Below are 23,557 nucleotides of genomic sequence, written 5' to 3'. Positions count from 1 at the left end.
CTCGGTGACGGAGACCCTCGCGCGACTGACCGACCAGGCAAAGAGGATGGTGCAGAACCAAAGGATGGAGGTCACTCCTGAACGGCTGTTTCTGGCTATGATAGCCCTGGTCGCGGCCGCCCCTGGAGCCTCTGCGGCGGTTCACTGGGCCTACCTGTCCAGTCCTCCATTGCTGCAACCTGTAACCTGGCAGCATGAGGAGGTGGTGATTTACACCAACGACACCTGGGTGGTGGGAGGACATTCCAGTGTTCATATTCAACCAGTAAAGGCCTCAGACTTCACCTATCGAGGACATGCCAAGGACCAGCCCATCTGCTTTTCCGAAAGCTTTAAAACCTAACTCTTTAGTATAGAAAAGAAAGGGGGAGATGTGGGGAGCCGGCTGGCTGCCCCTCATGAATAGCCTCCTTGGTAGGGTGTTGCCCTGGAAAAACACCAGGGGCTCGCCGACCCTAGCGTTGCCTTGAGAGGAATCTCTGGCACGTTGACCCGCAGGGTGGGTCGGCAGAGCTAGCACCTCTGCCCCCTGTAGCTTAGTTAAGATTACATAGTATCCTTTGCTTTAGGGAGTAGAAACCCTACACAAAGATTTAAGACCTTGCCTTGGAGACAGAGTGTCTAGATAAACAAGAATGTTTGTGCAGAGCAGGAACTAGGTAAAAGGTCACTGTTTTGGGTATTGTGGCTTGGTGTACTATATAAAGGAGTAAAACAATAAACTCGGGGCTTCAGCTTCGGCTCAGCTCGGCTCAGCTCGGCTCAGCTCGGCTCAGCTCGGCTCAGCTCGGCTCAGCTCTGCCTTGGCTGTAGCCCTCCCGATCCCATTCTTTTCTATGAGTCTTTCTTTTCTAATCCTCACCCCCTCAATCAGGTCCTCGTTCGCCTGCCGGCTGGCTCCGGCAATAAACCTGGTAACTGTAGGGACAACTGTATCCAGGCTAGGTTCCTGGGGCCATAAACCCCCTCCCCTCGCATTTCCAGCCCCCAGGGTCGGGCGTTGGGACCCAGGGTCGGGCGTTGGGACCCAGGGTCGGGCGTTGGGACCCAGGGTCGGGCGTTGGGGCCCAGGGTCAAGGCTCCGGCCTAGTTCCCGGGCCAGCGTCCCGGCGGGAGGGACCCACTAGGCAGCAGAGAGGCGCCGCCTGGGCCACGGGGCGACCCGCAGGCAAAAGCAAGCGAAGGGGTCCCAGGCCGGCCTCTTGGAAGAAACGGGTGGAGGTGGGAGTTGGGGAAAACCTGGCCATTTTCCGGGGTCTCGCTGCGGCCTGCGGCCTCGGACCCGCCGCCAGGGGCGGCGCAGGGGGGAAGGCCGGGAGCGGGGGGGCGCCCCGGCGGGCGGGCGGGCAGGGCTGGCCGCGGAGCCGGGACCCCCCGCTTCCGCGTGGGAGGCTTGGGGTCCCCGCGGGCTTCACCCCACCGCCACCCTCGGGCGGATGGGGCGAGCCCTCCGCGGGGTCCCACCTCCCGCGTCTCCTCCCGGCCCGGCGTCGCCTTAACCCAAAATCGCGCGGGAGGCCGCAGGCCCCGCCCCCGCCCCGCCCGGCCCCGCCCCCGCCCCGCCCGCCCCCGCCCCGCCCGCCCCCGCCCCGCCCGGCCCCGCCCCGCCCCGCCCGGCCCCGCCCCGCCCCGCCCCGCCCCCGCGGCCCTTACCTCAGCGGCCAGCGGCCGGCCCTCGCGGAAACCATGGCCGGGCGGCTGGCGGGAACCTGGGCCGTGCTCGGCCCGCTCCTCTGGGGGTGTGGGCTGGCGCTGGAGGGCGGGATGCTGTACCCCAGGGAGAGCGTGTCGCGGGAGTGCAAGGAGCTCGACGGGCTCTGGAAATTCCGCGCCGACTTCTCCGAGAACCGGCGCCAGGGCTTCGAGGAGCAGTGGTACCGGACGCCGCTGCGGGAGGTGCGGGGTCGCGGGGCTGCGGTGGCGGGGCCTGGGCAGGGAAGTTCCCAGAAGCCGGGCGGGGGGGCGCTGGGAGCCGAGCCCTGGGAGCTGCGGGCCGGGGGGGGTTAAAGGTAACGGGCTTGGAGGCGTCGGGGTGGGGGGTTGAAGGGGCTGAGGGGGTCTGCGGGCGCGGAAGGAGGATAAAGGCGGAGGGCGGGCCCGGGGACGAGCGTCAGTGCGGCGGCCGCCCACTCTCCGCGGGCGGGGAAGGGTCCTGGGGAGCGGGGTGCGGCCCGGGCCGGGCGGGGGCCGCGGGAGGAGGGCAGGCGTTGGGCATCTTGGGACCAGCTCTGCGCCGGCCGCAGGCGCCGCGGTTCCAGGTTCGCGGAGACGTCGGGGCGCGGGGCTGGCGCAGGGCTGTGCGCCCCTGGGCCGCTCGCCTTTCCCAGATCCTCTTTTTTTGGTGGTTGCTGCCCAGCCCTCAGCGGGGGAGGAGAAAAGGAAGTGGTCTGCGGCGCAGGGGCCCGGGGGCCGGGTATGTGCCCCGCCCGCAGCTTTCTCAGCAAAGCAGCTGCTGCATGGCCAGCCTTCCTCCTGCGGTGGTCAGTTAGTCGATCATCTTTCTCTCAGTCAGGGCCTGGGCTCTGCCGACCCTTTGCGGTTCACGCAGCCTGAGTTGTGGTCCTGGGCTCACTTCTTTCAGGGGAGATCTTGGTGCTGGTTGCCTTGAGAAAGAACTTCTGGCTCCACCAGTCCTTAGACATATAAACCATCCTGGCGGTCGACGCCTCATCCCCAAGTTATCCATCCATTCAGCCAATATTTATTATGTACCTACTGTGTGCCGGGCTTGTGCGGGACCCTGGGAATGCAGCTGTGAAGGACAGAGGAAGTCCGCACCTTGGAGGTCCCAAGTCCCACATACAAGATGTCTTTAGGAAAGCCAGGCTGCTCCCAGGTTCACTGAGCTCTCTGCCTCACTCCTGCCTTGCCTGCCACCTGAGGCGTTTAAGGGATTCCCTGCAGGCTCAGGTTCAGCCAGTTCTGCCAGGCTTTCCTGAGGCAGTTTCAGGTTCAGCCAGTTCTGCCAGGCTTTCCCGGGCCCTAAAAGGCCTTCCCTTACTCCTGAGGTAGTCCCCTGCCCCTGTGGACACTCTTCATAGAGCTGACCACCTGACAGCAGAGGCCTATTCACTGTTGTATTCCTAGCACGTAGAACAGTAGTGTAGGTGTTCACTGTACACTATCCAGTGAGTGACTGATGTCTACTTCATGGAGTTGTGAGAATTTTTTTTTTTTTATATCTTTATTGATTTCAGAGAGGAAAGCAGAGAGAGAGAGAGAGAGAGAAACATCAATGATGAGAGTCATTGATCGGCTGCCTGCCGCACACCCCCGACTGGGGATGGAGCCCCCAACCCGGGCATGTGCCCTGACCAGGAATTGAACTGTGGCCTGGCAAGGAGTTGTGAGAATTAAATAAGCTCCATAAAAACCATTGTTCAGTTGCTGGCAAAGAATAACAGTGGGGTGGCCTAGAATTCCAGGGTCTGGAGAAGCCTTCTTCCTGCAGGCAGAGTTGCTGGGGGACCTGGCCTCTGAGGAAGGAGGCTGCCCGGGCCCTGCTTTTAGATTCTCAGGTGGTCTGGACCTGATCCTGGCTCTTCTTTCCCCAGACGGGTCCCACCCTGGACATGCCTGTTCCCTCCAGCTTCAACGACATAGGACAGGATGGGCAGCTGCATAGCTTTGTTGGCTGGGTGTGGTATGAACGGGAGGTGACCCTGCCCCGGCGATGGATCCAGGACCTGAGCATAAGAGTGGTGCTGAGGATTGGCAGCGCCCACTACTATGCCATTGTGGTCAGTGCAGCCGGCAGGGCAAGTGGGCAGGTGCAGCTGCTGAGCACTCATGGGGCTTCCTTGGGGTGTCTGGTTCCCAGCTGTCACCTGACAGCCTGCCTCCTGGGGTGGATGGGGGGAAACACTCATGCCCCACACTGGGGAGGGTTGCTGAATTTCTACTGGAGCTCCATTCCTCCCCTCAGGCTGGTGAGGCAAGTAGAAGCTGGCAGGGCACCTTTGTGTGAGGGACTACCTGAGAGGCAGAGCCCCTTCCTCATATTTTCCTGTGTCTGCAGTGGGTGAATGGGGTCCATGTGACAGAGCATGAGGGGGGCCATCTTCCATTCGAGGCTGACATCAGCAAGCTGGTCCAGAGTGGGCCCATGTCCTCCTGCCGCATTACCATCGCCATCAACAACACACTCACCCCTCACACCCTGCCGCCAGGGAACATCCTCTACAAGACGGATACCTCCAAGTGAGCAGCTCCCTGCTCCCCCACCCTGCCCAGTGGTCTTCCCACTAGGGACAGGGTAGCCTTGGCAGAGGTGAGGTTGAAGGCCTCAGGGCAAGATCCCAGTTGGCCATTTTCCTCCCACTCTAGGTACCCCAGTGGTTACTTTGTCCAGAACACAAACTTTGACTTCTTCAACTATGCGGGACTGCACCGGCCAGTGGTCCTCTATACCACGCCCACCACTTACATTGATGACATCACTGTCACTACCAGCGTGGACCAAGGCACTGGTAAGGGCTTCTGGCAGGATCTGCTCTTGGCCAAACCCAAAGTGGCTCTGTTTTCTGTTTGGAAAGATGCCCCAGGAGAAAGGCTCTTCCAGCATCTCTTAATCTTCACAGGTTCCCGTTTACCTAAGAAGCTAAAATGCAGCCTGTGTAAGCTGGGGAGGGTTTCCAAAATACCCACCTGCTCTGACCTCATTTTATGAGGAAATAGGCCCAATGAGAAATGGGGGTCCCATGTCCCTTCCCTACTGTGCTGGTCTCACTCAATCTCTCCTCACTGCAGATCAAGCTCAACAAATAATTGTTGGTTGGAGTCTCAGGACCTAAAGGGGCTCCTTAGAGTGGTGGCGTCAGATCCTCTTATCTGTATAACCCAGGCCATGTCCTTCCTCCTCTCTTCTCTGATCTCTCTTGTCTCTCACAGGGATGGTGTATTACGAGATTTCTGTCCAGGGTGGTGAACACTTTGAGCTGGAAGTATATCTTCTGGATGAGGAAGGCAAAGTTGTGGCCCAGGGGTCTGGGGCCCAGGGCCCACTGCGTGTGCCCGATGCCCACCTCTGGTGGCCGTACCTGATGCATGAGCATCCTGCCTACCTGTACTCATTGGAGGTAATGGTGGTTAAGACTGGGGCTATGAGAGGCCTTTTGCCCCCTTCCAGTAGCCCTACCTGACTTTAGCAGGGGTGGAGGACAGGTGGGCAGGCAGGCATGGTCCTCTGAACTTCCTAGTCAATTGGACTGAAGTGTTCACAGCTTAAGTTTTTCAGCCCTTGGTGGGGCAGCCCAGATTTGAAGAGCAGGTCCTAGGTGCAAGGTGGGGGGAAGAGTTCCTGCTTGCTAATGGCAGAAGCCTGTGATGTCTCAGTCTTTCTGCTTGTGTCCTAGAGGTGGGCCACTGTGGTTTACAACGGGCCTTCCTACTGATGGGCAGCTGTGTGGGGCTCAGGCCATTGAGGATGCCTCATGCCAGTGCTTGGCTTTCATAGGTGAGGCTGACAGCTGGGCCCTTGTCTGACTTCTACACTCTCCCCGTGGGGATTCGCACTGTGGCTGTCACAAAGAACCAGTTCCTCATTAATGAGAAACCTTTCTATTTCCACGGGGTCAACAAACATGAGGATGCAGACGTGAGTTGGGGCTCCTGGGTCCCTGTGGGGGCTGTTTCTCATCTTTACGTTCCCTATGCCCCGGAAGTGGTTGAAGGCAACTCAGAGCCGTTAAGCTAACAGCTCAAAACTGCTGCTTGATGGGGCCTGTGCTTGGCTGGATAAAGGGCTGATGGGTCCAACTCTAAAAGGAAGTGCATCTTGGACAGGGACAGGGGTTGGGGGTCACTCTACTCTGCTGTCCCCTAGATCCGAGGGAAGGGCTTTGACTGGGCACTGCTGATGAAGGACTTCAACTTACTTCTCTGGCTTGGTGCCAACGCCTTCCGTACCAGCCACTACCCCTATGCTGAAGAGGTGATGCAGCTCTGTGACCAATATGGGATTGTGGTCATCGATGAGAGCCCTGGCGTGGGCATTACGCAGAGGTGAGTGCTCACTGCCCATGCTACTCAGCCTGACACCTTGGCAGGTAATGACACTCCCTTTTCTCCCCTCCCCATAGCGAGAGCTACAACAACCAGTCTCTGGAGCACCACCTGAAGGTGATGGAGGAGCTGGTGCGCAGGGACAAGAATCACCCGGCCGTCGTGATGTGGTCTGTGGCCAATGAGCCCACTTCCTTCCTAAAACCTGCAGGTTACTACTTCAAGTGAGTGCCTCCTTCTGCCCTGGCCTGGGTCAGGGAAGAGACCCTACCTTCGGCCTGGCTCAGCCTTGGCTGGTGGCCATTGGAGAGCTGAGGTCTCCCTGAGGTGGGTGTGTGCTATGCGAGAACCAGCATCCAGCTCCCAGCCCAGACTTGAGTATATCCAGACCTGGTCAGTTCAGGGGACCAGATCCCTACCCATCTCAGTTGTAATTTCAACCCAGTGAGACTCAGTGTCCTCTTTTCACACCTGAAATGAAATCCAGAGGTAATCTAACCTGTGATATAAAGGAGAGTCATTTATAAAATAATACATGACTGCATGGGCCTGACTCCCTAGAAGACCCAGTGAAGAGGTCTGATGCCTACACCTACGTGTGGAATCCCCTGAAAGCATAGCTCCAAAAGCTGACAGCACGAGCAGGTCCTTCAGTGCCACACATTTCCAAAATGGTGAACACTCTAGGTAAAGTTCCAAACAAAACCAAGTATAATCTTCCCTCACTTTTAATGGTATCTTCATTTCTGAGAAATTTAAAACTTCAAAAAACCCACTTTGTGATGCTTTGGGTTCATCTGTAAAGTGGAAGTTAGGCTTCATAAAACCAGCTTATCTGCCCACATAATTATGAACAGATTTTTCAGCGACATGTTTATTCTAACTATTCTAAAGTTACATTATTGGACAGGACCAGACCATCTAAAATCTAAAGTTCATGGTTCCAGTAGGTCCTCCCTCCTTGCCCCCCCTCACTGCAATGGGAAGAAACACCACTTGGGGGCAGTGTTTCTGCAGTGGGAGTGTCTGGCCCCCTGGGATGTTCCTTGGTTCCTTCTTTTTCTTACAGTCCTGCCTGTTGTAACTTGGCCTGCAGTTCAAGCTCTGCAAGAGGCCATCCAAACACTCCTGAGGCAGGGTGCATGCCAGTTTCACTAGTGCTCTGAGCTGAGCCACGTCTGTAGGAGGCTCTGGGGAGTGACCCACCTGAGCAAGATGACCCACAGCTCTGAACACGCAGCCCCAGAGTGCGTGGGGCACAGGGGTGTGTTGAGCCAGGGCTCGTGGACAGAATTTTTGTTGTGAGGGTGAAAGGAGTTTATGTAGGCTTGGGAACGGGTGCCTGAGGTTCAGATGGGCTTTTTTGAGAGGTGGAAGGAGGGAGATGCATGATTTTTGGAGCAGCCAGGACGGGGCAGGACGTGGATAGAGCTGCCTGGGCTCAGTTAGGCTTTGAAGCTTCCCAGGTGACAAACAGGCCACTTCAGAGAGTGGGTTTGAGACTTGGGGGTAAGGGTTCTTGTTTTGGCCTGTGGAAACCACAGCCTTCAAATGAAAAGAGCAATTATGGGAAGCAGCTGTAAAGAAAACTAGTGGTGAGGAGAGAGGAGAGAAAAATAGGTTTAAACAGTGATTGCTGGTGACCTGTCCCAGGAGACCTCTAACAGGTTCCTCTGTTGCAAACAAAGCCTCTTCTTGCCACCCCTCCTCAGTTAACGTGGTTCAGTATTAATGCCATTTCTTCAGATAGGCTGACACTGACTCCACTGTCAATTATGTGCCCTGTTATTGTCTCTTAGAACCCTCTCTCCTGCTACTATTTATAGTTGCAATTTCTAACATCTGCCAGTGTCTCTGCTCCCCCTCCTCCATGAAGCTGTGGTGTAGCTGTTGAAGTCTCTAGCAAGTGCCCCGCACACAGCACACACCCTACCTCCCAGCCCCACTCCCTAATTATTTGTTAAATTAACATCCATCCTAATCCACACTCCATCCATTTCTGTTATCAAGAGCTTTTTCAGAGATTCAGAACCAAGTTTTTGGCAGTGCCCAGCCCCAAGGACCCAGCTCTGTGTGCCTGCTTTCCTTGTGAGGTTCCCTCTTCAGGGAAGGGGGATAGGATTTGGGGAAGGAGAAGGAATGATGTCAGGGAACATGATCTCAGACTAGAGGAACATGATTGCTTAGAGGTAGGAGGAAAGCAGTGGGTTTTGGGGGGGAAGGTGGGAAGGAGGGTATGAGAGGTGGTTGGTAGCCCTTCCTGGCCTGACAGCAGCCCTGTCTTCTGCCCTCCGCAAACAGGACGCTGATTGCACACACCAAAACCTTGGACCCCACCCGGCCTGTGACCTTTGTGACCAACTCCAACTATGAAGCAGACCTGGGGGTGAGTCTGGGGGTTCCCCAAACCTCTCGTTTTCTCTGCCCTGTTCTCTAGTCCTGCCTTGATGCTCCATTAAACACCATGTATGGTACAGGCCTCCTGACACGGGGCCCGGCTCATTAGGGGAATACCCTGAAGAGCAGGAGCCTCAGCAGCAGGAGGGGAGCTCCTTGGCTGGCAGGAGCAGAAGAACCCTGAGCTGCTAGTCCAGCATTTCTGTACTTGGGCTTTAGGTCAAAGATAACTACCCACTTGTTCACCAGACAGTGTGACTTCCTAAGTCCAAGGAGGCTGGGCACAGGGAGATTTAATATGTTCTCAGTTCAGGTTCTAGGTGCCTCAGTTTACTTTTATGCACCTCAGTTTGTTTTGTTTTAAATATGTCTTTATTGATTTCAGAGGGAGGAAGGGAGAGGGAGAGAGAGATAGAGACATCAATGATGAGAGTCGAGTCGTGGATCGGCTGCCTCCTGCACGCCCCCTGCTGGGGATCGAGCTGCAACCCAGGCATGTGCCCTGACCAGGAATCAAACCTCGATTTCTTGGATCACAGGTTGATGCTCAACGGCTAAGCCATGCCAGCTAGGCTGCACCTCAGTTTATTGTGCTCATAAAGTAGCAAAGGTTTAAGGGAGCCTAAAGTCGTCATTGTCCATTGTTTCTCAAACCTGGCTGATGGTTAGAACCACCAAGATGTCTGGATATTGATTCTGATTTAGTCAGTCGAGGGTGGGAATCTGAGTTGTAAAAAGCTCTTCAATGACTCCAGTCATCAGCCAGCTTTGGGAACCGCCAACTAGATCCAGATTGAGAATCAAAGGGCAGGCTCCCACAGCTAGCTGGACCGATGGCCTCCTTCACTGTGCCCGGGTACAGCAGCCCTCATGAGCCATGTGTTCAGCTGCACCGAAGCTGAAAAACATGGGCACAAAGAAAATGCTCCTGTGGAGAGCTGAAGGCTAGTACTTAGGTGGGAAGTGCTGCAGAAAGAAATTATCTAAGAAAAGAATGGGTGAGAAAACACTCAATACAAATATAAATTGTGAACACTCATTTTAACATGAATGGAAAAGGTGTGTAGCTCTGGGCCCTGGTGCTCCCTTGCCATCTGTCGAGACTGCCCCCTTTAGAGAAGCCTAAAGACTCGTGAAACACCACCAGGGCATAGGCAGCTCCTCGTGCTCTCAGAGCCCAAGTGGCATCTCCCATTCTAGTCTCTTATGTGGACAGGGATGCCTGTGCCTGGCCCCAGAAGGCTGTCAGACTCATCTGGCCAGTGTGTGATCCATGTGTATGTGTCCACCCAGAGGTCCCTGCCCCAGCTTCCTCTTCCGGTCTGCATTTTCCCACCACCACCGTTTGGAAAGAGGCTACAGTCACTTGGGAAAGACAGGCCACGTAGTCCTAGCGCAGGCTGTGGGGGCGAGCATGGGCTCAGGTGACTTTAGAGACTAGCCTTTGGCTGCCTGGTCTTTGCTGCTGAGTCCTGAGCTCTGCACTGTTTAGACTTGAGGCAGTCCCGCCCCGTCCTCTTGGCTACCCTGCTAGGAGGGAATTTTCCAGCCGCTTCAGGGCCCACAGCACTAGCTTAGGAACTATGTGGGGAATCGAGATTCTTTGTGAGGAGAAAAGCTGCATCTGTCCCTCAGTTGGGAACATTTCTCCAAGGCCAGATGAGAGAGGATCAGTAACAGGAGCACTAGCTAGAGTGGGAGAGAATCCAGGCAGGACAGGCCCCGGGCTTCCACTGAGGCCAGCTCCCTGGGCGCCTGCTCTGCCTCAGCCCTTGCCAGTGTCGCGACCAGGTCAGGAGCATCAGTCCAGGAATATAGACTTGCTGCACTCAGGTGGCTTCTTGACTATATTTCCTATACACATGAGCATCTAAATCATTTTCTGTGTCCCCTCTTCACCTGCTCTTCCAGAAGAGCCCCGAGTCTGAGTCCTAACACTGTTACACAATCTTCTGGCTCATGAACGAGCTTTAACGCTCTTGTCCTAGGCACCGTATGTGGATGTCATCTGTGTGAATAGCTACTACTCCTGGTATCATGACTACGGGCACCTGGAGGTGATTCAGCTGCAGCTGGCCACCCAGTTTGAGAACTGGTATAGGACCTATCAGAAGCCAGTTATTCAGAGCGAGTATGGAGCTGACAGCATTGCCGGGTTTCACCATGTAAGTAGTGCAGAACATCCTGTTCGTTTTTCTACTTTCTTGGGCAGTAATGTCACTCATTGCCCCAGGTTAGAAATGTGCCTCATTCCCCATCCCTTACCTGTCCTGATGATCTCCCTCCAGACCCACCCAGCCTGCCCCTCTGTACTCCCGGCTGCCTGCCACTCAGGCCTCCCCTAACTTGCTTGGTCCTCAGAGTCAGCCTCTTTAAAGCCGATTGGCCTCCTTCTGCCTGGAATGCCCTTGTTAGCACCACAGTTGCCAACCAGTGCATTCTTATTCTGTGTTCAGGTCTCAGCTTAGATGTTCCCTCTCTGGTGAGGTTTATCCCACCTTCCCAGCCAGAGGTGGCGTCCCTCTGCTTGGCCGCCGTCTTGCTATTTCTCACTGCACAGTCATCCTTTCTTTTTCTCTCTCCTTGACCAGACTGGGGTCCAGGAGGTAGACTGATTCCTATTTCCCATTGCTTTCCAAGCACTCAGCAGTGGTCAGCACACAGTGGGTGCTAAACAGTATTTGTTAAGGGAATGAATGGAATCTCGGAGCACATTGTAATCACTAGCTTTTTCTCATTGTTTTGTCCATTCCCTTACCAAAGATATGCTGCTTTGTCTTGTGGGGACATTTTTCATGTGGATTCTTGAACCACAGCCACCCCACGCTCGCCATCACAGCTACTGGGCTTTGTTGGCACACATTTCTTAATTAATACGCTGATTCTTGGTATGTGGAACAGCTACCCGTATGAACTGTATTATTCTGTCCACTCCCTTAAATTCATCTTGCTTACACAGAGTACCACTTCTACAAACTGGTAAGGAGGGAACTAGCTTATGAAGACAGTGTCTGTGCACATTTAGTCTCCCTCTTTGAAAAGGTGCCAACTCTGAATTTCTAAGAAATTCTTAGAGTCTAGGTTCAGCTGTCTGCTAGGTTCACCTTTGCAGCGATGGAAATGTTCTATATCTGCACTGTCTAAAAGGGTAGCCACTAGCCACATGTGGCCTTTGAGGACTTGAAACGTGACTAGTGTGACTGAGCTGATTTGGTTTAATTGAGGTTTAAATTTAAATAGCCATGTGTGATAGTATAGACAATGCAGGATCATTTCTATGAAAGCAAGAAAATCTACGTTTTGCCCTGCCTTCAGATTCAACTTTGGAACTAGAACAAAATATGCCTCAATTGTACAGTTTTATTTTCAGTGCATCTTACATAGCATTTCAGTCCTTCTCATTGGAAAAGAAAGGCAAAGGGTTTTGTTCTCTCACAATTGACTGGACTCCTGCATCTTTCAGCATCTAAGATTTGAGCCCCTCCAGATTCCCAAGAGATGAAAACTCAGACCCGAGAACATTTATTTATTTTTAATCCTCACCGGAGGATAATTTTTCCATTTAGAGAAAGTGGAAGGGAGGGAGAGGGGCGGAGAGAGAGAAATCAATTGGTTGCCTCCCACACCCACCCGACCTGGGCCTGGGATCGAACCTACAACCCAGGTGCATGCCCTTGACTGGGAATCAAACTTGGGACCCTTTGGTCCACAGGCTGACATTCTAACCACTGAACAAAACCAGCCAGGGCCCCCAAGAACATTTAAAAGATCTTATATCTTAGTACAGGACACACAGGAGCTCTTCACCAATATTGGATGAGTCCATAGATGTTGCCTTCTGCTTTTGTTGTGTGTGGCAGGCCTTAGCTTAAATAGTCCTCAAGGAAGCTTTCTGTGGCCTGTCCCAATTAGCTCCTTCAGCCAAACATCCCCAGCTCCCGCCTTGCACCCTCCCCACTCACCCTCCTTATACTTACAAAAGCCTGTGAGGGCAGGGCCACTTACCTTTCTTGGTTATCACTTTATCTCTAATGCCTGCCCTGTAAGCAGATACTAAATGATTATTTGTTGAGTGGATAAATGTGCTAAACAGGAGCTACTTACCCAGACCAGATAGAGATGAATCTGAAGTGAGTTAAATCTGAGTCACACTAGTTTTCAAATTATACAGTGGCGGCTACTGAAGACTTGAGCTTTAAATTTATTATTCAAAGACATTTTTACTTCCAGCGTAGTTCAGCTGGTGAAGAGAGATGGAAAAGGTAAAGCAAGTATCAGATTATGTTTATAAAGAAAGTGGTTACTAATTAAGGTTTTTAAAAAAACCTCCTTTTTTGACTCTGGGCTATGTCATACCCTGGCTGTCTCTATACCAGCACCAGCAAGTCCTGCAGTCCCTGCAGCCCACCCTGAGGACAGATATTTCAGTCATCATCACATGGATCTTTATTTTTATCTGACATTTATAATTCTGCCAGTTCTGACTCTTAAATTCTCTTTGCCTTGAATCCCAGGACCCACCTTTGATGTTCAGTGAGGAGTACCAGAAAAGTATGCTAGAGCAGTATCATGTGGTTCTGGATCAAAAACGCAAGGAATATGTGGTTGGAGAGCTCATCTGGAATTTTGCCGATTTTATGACTGACCAGTGTAAGTGGCAGTTTGGTTTATGGAATGTACCGTTTCTGATTTTTTCAGGTCGGCCTTTCAGTTCAGGACATTTGGTGGTAAGAACACTGGAAACAAGAGGGGGAAGCTGATGTAATCCATGTAGGCTACATAGAGTATTTCCTAGGAACAGTCAGTTGCATTTAGCAAGCAGTAATCGCTTACCTGCTTCTCCGGTCATTTTATGATAAAAAAAAAAAGCAAATGGGAGATCCTACTATCTTGAGGCACATGGCTAACTTGTCTGTTTCATAACAGTATGAGGAAAAAGTGGGCATTTTGGGATATAGTCATTATTCCAGAGTAGGGCACAAATTTCAATCTGGATTGTATTACTCACTTGTCCACGCAGTTTCCCTGAATACAGGGAATGGTCGGAGCATTTTGAATGTGGCAGTGTTCAGACGTCTTCCAAGAGAATACTGTCTGTGCTCTTTTCTCAAGTGGGGATACATGGGGCTACTCCAGATCACTAGTTTCTTGATATACCATAAACTCAGGATGGCAATTTGGGGCGTGGGGAAGGATTTGGTAGTAGTGGGAATTACACTACATTACATATGGGGAAAAACAGGTCTTTGGAAGGTTAAAGTTTAATTAAAAATTAGAAATGGAAAGAGGTAAACAGAAGAAAGAATGAGAACATGAGCCTCTACTCTGCTTGGCTTCTAGAAATACTGTGGATGGCAGTGTAGTTTCCTGAAGAGGTGCACCTGCTTTGTGTAGTGAGAAGTTAGCTTTGTGACCTTGGACAAGTGACCTAACTTTCATATACCTGTAAAGGGGATAGTGCCCACCACCTCTGCAGGTTGATGTAGGGATTCCATTTGATGGAGTGCTTGGTACAGTGCCTGGCATTTGCTTACCATGGAAGAAATTACTATTGTCTTGAACTTCTTGGTGGGAAAGACCTACTTTTGGTTTCATGGAAGCGGTGGTTTCACGAGGCGTGGAGAGAGGTTGTGCTGAGAGCACAGGCTGTCGCCACCTCTGCTCCTTTTCCAGCTTCAAGCTCTGGCAGACCACCCACCAGGAGTGGGGACCCAGCTGGAAGGCCACTGGGACAACTTTGACATCTATAGTAGATCCTACCTAGGCACCTTTGGCTGGTCAGGACTCTAGCTACCACTAGGAGAGTCATCTTTCTAAGGGTAACTTTTCATCTCAGCCCCCTCCACTTACCAGGCAGCTGGGTACCCTAATGTTTTAGACCTTAGTTTGCAAGTAAAAGATAAACAATTTTGGATAGTTTTCCATAACAGGTGAAAAATTAACACCAGAGAGCTGAGGTGTTTTGGGGAGCAGTAGTAGTTAAATCTTTGACCTATTAAGTGGCCATGTCAGACCGAACAGCCCTAAACTACAAGAGGGTATTTTACTTAATGCCCAGCTGTGCTCCAGCTTGGCCCATCAGAAGTCATCTTTTGCCTTGTTTTTTAGCACCATGGAGAGCAATGGGGAATAGAAAGGGGGTCTTCACTCGCCAGAGACAACCTAAAGGTGCAGCGTTCCTTTTGCGAGAGAGATACTGGAAAATTGCCAACGAAACCGCGTACCACCTGTCAGCTGTGAAGTCACGGTACATGAGGAAGACCCTGTTGACTTTGTAAAGCAAGAACTACCTCTTGACTGATACCAGCTGTCAGCGCCTCCTTCCCAGGTGAGGGCCAACGTCTACAGCCGGCAGAGAAAGTGCCTCCTGGACTGTGTGTGGAAAGTTTCCGGTCTGGATTTTGTAGTCATTTGCTAGAAGGGAACATTAGAAGTGAAAATAAAGGCTTTTGTAGTCTGTGAACTAAGAATTGGCTTAGAAGCTACCATTCCATAAATTGATGATTTGTACTTCCGAAAAGCATCTGAAATTATTTTTGTGTCAAGTTGTCCGCATAGCCTTCACTGGGTATGGACTTGCGAGAGCGTTGGCTTCACCACGCACACCGTGTTCAGAGCTGCTGGTTCCAGGCTGTGCCTCACAGGAATAGCCCTGCTGCCTTAGGGCCACCCTGCGCCTGTACCAAACCAGGCCAGTAAAAGACAACGGCTGTAAAACTCCGCAGATGAGCTGAAGTCCCAACAATTCACAGAAAGTGATTATCATGCAGGAACAACGTCCATGTCCTAGTATCCACAGTTGAGTTCAGTCTGAATTGGAAGGGAGCTCAGAGGTTACCAGTTCTTCCAGGACATTGTCATCCTCAGTCATAGTCTAGTCCTGACAGAAGTGGAGATGGGCCTAAAAGCCCATTGACCTCATCATTGATCCCACTGATTCGTGGGAGACCTCTGAACAGGCTGGGCCTGTGGACAAGTACAGTGGGCCCTTGAACATGGGTTTGAACTGCATGGGTCCACTTTATACTGACCATGCAGTTCAAACCGCGTTGCCCAAGGCTCAGCCCCGCAGTTGGGACTGAGTGTGCAGAGAGGGCTACTGTAGTTACATGTGGATTCACGCTACATGAGGTTGGCCCCCTAAGCCCCGCGTTGTTCGAGGGTCATCTGTACTCCCAGCTCTCAGATGGTGGTCTTTCCTTACAGAATTGTCTCTCTTCTTCATCGGCTCCTTTAAGGCAAGTAAGGTACATTACTCCTAAAATTTCAGTATTCATCTGTCCTGGTTTAAAGCTGAATGCTTTGGAAAAATACTCCTTATTGGTGTCTAATCAAATGGAGGACCGTACACCAATACAGTTCTTCATACAGAACTGGATTCACTTCCCTTGTGGTTGACTTCACGTGTGAACACCCCCCCTTTCACTCCCTTCCCAAGCTCTATGACAGGAACAGTCAAGGTAATTTGACCTCATTTTAGTGCCATCTTTAGACCATTTTTAAGAAATGCAAGCATAGTCAGTTCAAATAACAAATTAGGAATTCTAGGGGTAACATTTTTTTTTTCCAACTGAACTTAAGTTCGTTGAAGGAATCAAGTTTTATGTTCTGGTTTAAGGTCAAGGAATAATATATAAAACTCTTTAGTTGACAAACATTAAAAAAATATTAAACATAACAGATATACTTAAATGTTTTACAAACTGGGGGTAAGGCCCATTTCTTTTTCTTTTTTTAAATCTTAGAGCAGAGGCGTTTATAGCTTTATTGGACATTTTGTTTCCTCTCAGCCACAAAGAAAAGGACTCAAACAAAAGTCCGTACATTTTCTTGTATAACTTAAAACAGATTTAACTTTCAGAGTTTTCCACTAAACAGTACCTGGGAATCACAGCTAAGGAGTATATAATTCTATATAACGTATTACAGATTTTAAAAAATGTGTTAAGACTTAAAATTAAAAAAATAGTCAATTCTGATAGTTAATGAGTTAATAACCTCTGTATTTTTTAAAATAGAACAATCCATTCAACTTAACATTTAGTACAACTTCAGTGCTACTAGAGATTGATTCTTTTTTTTGAAGACCCACAGTCCTCCAAACTGTCATAGTGTTTTGGACTCACCTCTGAAAAACATGGGAGAGGTGGCTAATTCTTTGATCTGCGTCTGTCTTCCCCCCAAGTATAACACCCTGGTCAGAGAATTATGGCTCTGGGATTTCAGGGGTGACCTCCCTCAGGACTATTCAGAGAGGGGCAAGAGGCTAACTCACATAAAACAGCTTTGTACCAAACCCCTGATAACAAATGGAATAAATACCCACCTACTTATGGTGGGGTACCAGTACCCAGCACAGTGCCTTGTGGGTAGGAAATGTTTAGTAAATGAACACCTCCTTAGCTCGGTGTCCCACCCTTTTGTACCAAAGGCATAAAACAGCAAACCTGGTATTTGCTGCCCACCTATCAGGGATTTTATTCTTTAACAAAGATGAAGGCAAAATAATGAATTAGATCTTCAAGTCTTTTAGCCTTTTGTTTTCTAAAAGCCAAAACAGACCATTGCCCTTTTACATTTGCCCTTCAACACTGCCATTCACTGCAAATTCAGCCCTAGTGTTCTACTTTCAGAGTTTAAGACTGTTTATTGTTTACTGTCCACTTTCTAATGACACGCGGGAGAACATGATTTTCACTGGAGATGCCTCCAAATTACAGACGGTATGCTGCTTTTTGGGTTTTCCTGCAGGTAGACAATGACACTTAGGTAAACTCCTGCTACACTTCAGTTCTTGGATCGAAGTATTTTTGTCTCCCCTGGTCCAGGCGTCCCACTTTTGATGCCTTATCACCATCACTTCTAAGCAGAGTTTTAAGGCTCATCTGACTTGCAGACTTTTAGTCACCCTTTATTATCTGTTTTCTGAAATGAATGTCCAACTCAAGGAAGAGGAAACGGCTAAATTCTGAAAAGATGGTTTCAGACTATACTTCCCATGCTGCCCTTTATGTAAAAGGGCCTGTATCCTTGCAAAGAACATTCCAGTGATCAACACAAACGATGTATCTATGACGCCCATTTCTTAAGTCCTGAGGTTCTAGCACAGAACAATTCGTTCTATTCAATAAAACACGGCTGAACTATATTTCAAATGGGTGCATCTTTCTTGCAGATGTTACTTTTGTAGAAAACTGTAAAAATGGAGTATTCAGGGTGAGCTAAAGCAGTGGGAAAACAGCTGATGAATACATTCTTTGTGCTTACAGAACTGTAAGCAACACTTTTTTCATTAATTCTTGATAACCACATACCCCATAAACCTACAGAAACTCCAGGAACCAGAATCTCTAAGAATTCTGCTTGTGTCTTTTGTACGTTACATATGATTTAAGAAAAAAGAATCAACTCAGTACACCCGTAGACATGAGGCTCCACATGGGGGTACTTCCAGAATGGTTTCTAAGAGTGGCTTTGTTTCAGCTTCCTTTTTGAATGTGACACTGCGGTACAAGAATGATGGCAGCAGAGCTTCCACAGGTAACATCTACATTTATTTTATACCAAAAAAGTTATGTGCAACAAATAAACATCCTTACATATTTACATTTGTTTTTACCAGTTAGCAAAACTGTGTCCTAATCTCTGATAAAGAATATTCCTATCTATATTAAAGGGGAAGTCTGCCCAGTGAACCCCAGTTTAAATGAATGCTTACTCTGGAGTTTAAAGCACTAGTAATAAATATTTTTGATGGAACATACTCTACAGATCATATACCTCATACTTAGGCCATGCGTAATACAGTTTTATAACAAAACATTTCACCTCTTCTGGGTTAATTTGTCAAAAATGTTTAAGTGGCCTGGACTCCCCCCCACACACCCCTTTTGTTTTATCGAAGGGTAGTTCTCATAAGTGAAGAATCATAAGTGCTGCCTAACATGTTTGAATAGAGAGATGTTTTACCAGTGTTTGCATGTTGGGGGAAAACACATGAGGACAAGGCTGCATATTAGGTGCTCCTTCCCAAACAGGTTACCAAAAAAGGTAGTGGGTTTCTTGTTGGCATCTATTTAACACTGATGCCACTGATTTTCAAGATCTGCCGGCAGTGCCTGGTATCAAGCAGTGGTACCAATCTAAGTTACTAAGTAATTGCTGAAGGTAACTGCACTTTTGCTGACAGTCTTTAAAGTAAATATAAATGAAATAAAAGCAAACTAACGCCAACAAATCATTTTCATTTCACTGTAGTCTTGGTCCTCTATCCTACCTAGTAGGTCCAAAGATCTCTTGTACCAAAAGATCTTTGTCTCTTTGAATGAAAATAGTCAATGCTTTTGCCTCTTTAAAAGTTAAGGAGAGGCTACATACATCAAGTAAAAGTAATTCCTGGCACACAGCTAGTTAAACCTGAGTTATTTCACAAGTTTACCCTCACTGACAGCAACTAGCTGCAACAAAAAACCAAATGAAGTTCTCCAAACCACCTAGACTCCCTAGGATTTATCATGTAACCACAACTTATTTCTTCAAATGATGTGACTATCAAGTTAATAAGAGGCTTCATTTGTTACGAATCATTTCAAAAAACAAGCAGCATGGAATTACTGGCAAAAACAAATTCAATTTTTTCCCTAATCTGCTCTTCAATGTTGGTAGCTAGTAATTTTGCAATGTTTAAATATTGTCTAAACTAGTCATACTACTACTCAAATTTTACAACATGGTGTTTTCCTCCTTTTCTGGGGTGCTGTAGAGGATGTGGAGGGGAGCCGAAACCCTTCCAGGGCACAAACACCAAACACCGTAAGTTCTGTTGCTTACTGATACCGGCATTACAATGCTGTTAGTTCAGACAGCACATGGTCATCGCTCAGTGAGAAAAACGTTATTAATTCGGGGTCATAGGAATGTGGCAATTTTTTAATATAACTGAAAGAGTGGTGTTTTCCCCCAGGCTTAGGAAAACAAAGGAAAAACTTGAAGGGTCTGGATGAACATTTTCACATTTTCTCTTTGAGTTGAAGACAAATATTTCCAAGAGGGCAACATCAAGACAAGCTTTAACTATACTCTGCTGATTGGTACAAAATATGATAAAAAAAAAAAACACTTTTAAATTGGGACATGAGGAACTTATTTAGCACAACCAGTGTTATATATACCACAGAAATCTTAACCGTTAAGCCATTTCCACTGTAGCTTAGAGAAGAGAACCAGTCAACGGCTCGGTAGAACTGGAAGCACTGCTACGTGACCTCATTGTACAGTTCACTTCAACATTAGGACTTGTTTCTCCATAAACACGAGACATCTAACCGATGCTTTCTAGAGTTCTTTAACTACAGAAATAAGAACAATACATACATAATAAAACAGGCATTGAAATATTCACATTCATGGGAAACATCAGCCTGGATGAAATCTGAATTAAGCTCTCTTTTAACAAAACTGGTTTAAACTCACTCATAGTTCATTACAATTCAGACTTTACACCTGCCTTGGACCAGAAGAATACATTGCATCAATTATGACAGTAAGTTGGAAACAGTTGCTGACTCTACACATAAGGTTTACAGAGCAGAGCCTGTCCTTTCCTTTCAAAAAGGCAAATAAAGCACTTAAATTACGGTCTATTTTTAACATAGTGATTAATCAAGTTGGAAGCAATACTGCTACTACTTCTCAATTTAATTAATAAAATGATCATACAGAACCTTTAAATAGAATGCAAGTTACCTACTTCATGCTAAGAAAGGAAGGACACTTCTGCCCAAGTTCAACACACAAAATATTTGGTTTGAGATTTAAGACAGAAGGCACTTTTAACATTTTGATATAAGGTGTTAACCATAGAAACATACTGTCACAATTTTATTTGGGTTTATTCAAGTCACTTTTTAAACTTCTGCATTTGTGTGGTTATTAGAGTACTGACAACATTACTGTATTTCACTTTCAGGTATTTCTACCTGTAGTCCTCCCAATTAAGCAAACTGAGCAGTGTGCTCTAAAGTTTACAAATCCAATATTTGACTCTAAAACAATTAAATTAGAATCCGATTAGCTAGTGCAGAAAGAAACGGAGGAAACACACAGAGCTACTCAAGAGCAATCCTACTCTGGAGCAACTGGGTTTATACTGGTTATTTCAAATTCATAATACTGTTTGGTTGACTGGCACCAATGTTAAGGAAAAATATCCGAACAAAAACTTAAATGTTGTAAGAGACTTTACCTTAAAATTCCATATTAATATTTCCAGCTTTTCTCCAAAGAAATGTACCCATTTTCTCATCTTTAGTGTCCTGAAGGCCTTGGACTTGACGGTTTGGTCACATGACTCACTCTGTAAGGTAGAACTGATCCAGTTTTGTGATTACACACAAGTTTGACTTGGATGTCCAAAGAGTTTCTTCCTTGCAGAGGGAGGAGATGAAAGGGAACCAACTACCCTATTATTTTTGCTGTCAATACTGGACCCACAGCTGTCAGTACTTTTCACAAGATGCTCTGTATGCACTTAACTATTTCCACTTTTTCTTCAGTCAGTGTTGAGCTGACAATTCTTCATTGCTACACTTCAACTAAACTGTACAGTAAGTTCTGCAGGAATGGATCCAATATTTCTACCTTTATTTACAAATATCACAGAAATGAATTCTAGTTGAATCTATAGGTTTAAATCCATTGGCTAAAAACATATTACATATTGTAAACATGGCAATACTTAATACAGTATCTATTCTAAAATATTTTCATGTCATGATCACATTTGTTATACCTGAAATTGAATTTATACACATTGGAGAATTACTTGCAATGGTTGCTCACTTTACAACTGAGGGCTACATTTTATTATTTCAGAAACATCTTCAAAGTAAAGTTAAAGCTTGTCTTTGATTGGCTCGATGTATGCTTTTTTTTTGTATCCATATTTAAAATGAAGATTGACACAGAAAATACCCTTCTAATTTACAAGATTTTAAAAAATCAGTTTAAGATTCTCAGGGAAAGTGTCTGTTGTGAAGAATAAAAAAAAAATGCTGCAAAATTAACTTAATGGAAAAAGGGACTTCGGACTGTCAGTTAAGAGTTTGTCAGGCTGTCAGTCCTGCTTGGGCTGCAGTTGCCGTTTCCACGCCTCATTCAAGTAAACTAGTCGTTTGTAGTTGATGATAAGAAGTATGAAGTTCAGCACATATGTGATGACACAGATGATGCAAAATTCCTTCAGCACAAAGTACAGAATGTAGGCCAGGTACAAAGACCCTACTACAGACACGATGGAGGATGTCATGAGGATTAAAGCTGCAACTGCACTTGCTGTCATGCCTGCAAGAGAAAGAGACACTTGGCTCAATCAGACCTTGACACTGGAGAAAAAGTTCCTGAGTTAAAAGGTAACCTTTTGTGATATGCTAGTGTCGGAAATACTGATCTTATTGCAAAACACTGAAATTTGAGAACAAAAACTAACAGCCTATTTTGTTAAGATTATGCCGGTTGACTTTGCATACCGGACACCAGTTTTATAGCTGCAATGTTTTTGACTTGTCAGTATTTTAGTTGACATGTTACTTATTTCATAAACTAGCCTTAGTCAAGGCACACAAAGAAAATGTGTAATCTTGCAATCACATGCAATGAAGCTGATTTGTAAAACTGACAGCCCCACCTTTCTTAAAAAATAAAAGGAACTTTAGGACCACAACTTTTCTTCCAAACAGGACACATTTTCCCTGACCATTTCACTACAGACTCCCCATGTGAGATATAAAACTTACTTTCCCATGTTTAGACCAAATTTGTCAAAAAATCCATCATGGGAAATGATTATACCAACATGCTGCTGAAGAAGGAAAAAGCCCCCCCAAAAAACAAACATGCAGAAAGGGCTCATCCTGGAGGATAAGGAAACCACGTTTGGCCAGGTGACCACATGTGGATCAAACCAGATCAAGAAAGGCGGCTGTGGCCCTCATGACAAAAACTTGCCTGGACTCTTGATGCTATCTGACATCTTTACATGTATTGTTTTTAATTTCCTGTAACCAACAGTATTGAAAACATGTACATTTATTTTCAAGGAGACAGCTCAGCATATTAAACTACCCTCTTACCCAACAAATGGGTAAGACTAATAGAAACAGGAAAGAAAAAATGAGAATAGATGGTGGTAGGTTTGAAGAGGTTCGTTAAGGAGCTAAAATCCACGCTGCCTGTTAAGGAGGAATGGCCTTTGGAATGCAGCCTAGCCGCTGGGGCCTGACTTGCCCATGGCACCAGTCAGTACTAAAGTATGATGCTTTGTGAAAGCTCTTCAAGACTTGGCTGGTGTGGCTCAGCTGGCTGAGCGTCATCCTGTGCACTGAAAGGTCGCCAATTCAATTCCTGGTCAGGGCACACGCCCAGGTTGCAGGCTTGATCCCTGGTTGGGGTGCGTGCAGGAGGCAGCAGATCGATGTTTCTCTCTCTCTAAAATCAATTTTTTAAAAAAACATATTTTAAAAAATGGCTAAAAAAAAAAAAAGGCGGCTCTGGGTAGTTCAGTTGGTTGGAGCATCATCACGTATACCAAAAAGGTTGTGGGTTCGATTCCAGTTGGGGAGTATATGGGAGGCAACCAATCCATGTCTCCCACCCCCTTCTTCTCTCTAAAATCGATCAACATATCCTTGGGTGAGGGTTTAAAAAAAAAAGGAAGGCTCTTTAAGACTAACATGCTGTTGAATTATTTATGCCAGGGACTAGCAAACCTGACCAGCCACCTGATTTTGTGAGTGAACTTACTGGAACCCAGCTACACTCACTGATCTATGTAATGCCTGTTGCTGCTTCCACACTAGAATGGCTGAGTTGAGTAGTTGTGACAGCAAAACCTCAATTATTTTCTATCTTGCTCTTTACTAAAAATATTTGGTGACCTCGCTGATGCTAAACATCTAAAACTTCAAAAATTATTCTGCCCCCTTACTTTTAACCTAAGAAAGTTAGTTTCAAAATGATATGGACAAATTATTTACTTTCTCTGTGCCAATCTTTTCCTTAACTGTAAAATTGGGATAATAACCATGACTACGTCTTAATACTATTGTGCAGATTCAAAAGGCTAATAGGTATAAACACTTAGAATGTTTCATAAACATTA

At 47.5% G+C, this 23,557-nt stretch overlaps 2 protein-coding genes across 5 annotated transcripts in view; one reads left to right on the top strand and one right to left on the bottom strand.

Annotated features, from left to right (window-relative positions):
• Nucleotides 1-1,639: 1,639 nt before the first annotated feature.
• GUSB (glucuronidase beta) lies at nt 1,640-17,548 on the top strand. The gene is made up of 12 exons (XM_081132608.1): nt 1,640-1,896; nt 3,555-3,740; nt 4,019-4,200; nt 4,327-4,469; nt 4,891-5,078; nt 5,456-5,596; nt 5,825-6,003; nt 6,081-6,227; nt 8,305-8,389; nt 10,389-10,565; nt 12,915-13,050; nt 14,509-17,548. The coding sequence occupies exons 1-12, from the start codon at nt 1,687-1,689 to the stop codon at nt 14,676-14,678; spliced, it is 1,944 nt and encodes a 647-aa protein (XP_080988734.1). The 5' UTR covers nt 1,640-1,686; the 3' UTR covers nt 14,679-17,548.
• VKORC1L1 (vitamin K epoxide reductase complex subunit 1 like 1) overlaps nt 16,064-23,557 on the bottom strand; it is a 69,658-nt gene continuing 62,164 nt past the window's right edge. For 3 of the 4 annotated variants that reach the window (XM_081132611.1, XM_081132610.1, XM_081132609.1), the window contains one exon: nt 16,064-21,741. In XM_081132611.1, coding sequence (XP_080988737.1) covers nt 21,552-21,741 — 190 coding nt within the window. In that variant the 3' untranslated portion in view covers nt 16,064-21,551. The remainder of the gene's footprint in view (nt 21,742-23,557) is intronic. The other variant, XR_013998460.1, reaches the window with a different exon arrangement.

Source organism: Miniopterus schreibersii, assembly GCF_964146895.1.
Source record: "Miniopterus schreibersii genome assembly, chromosome: 3".
Taxonomy (NCBI): domain Eukaryota; kingdom Metazoa; phylum Chordata; class Mammalia; order Chiroptera; family Miniopteridae; genus Miniopterus; species Miniopterus schreibersii.
The sequence above is the reverse complement of the archived record's forward strand: the minus strand, read 5'-3'. Positions and strand labels throughout refer to the sequence as shown.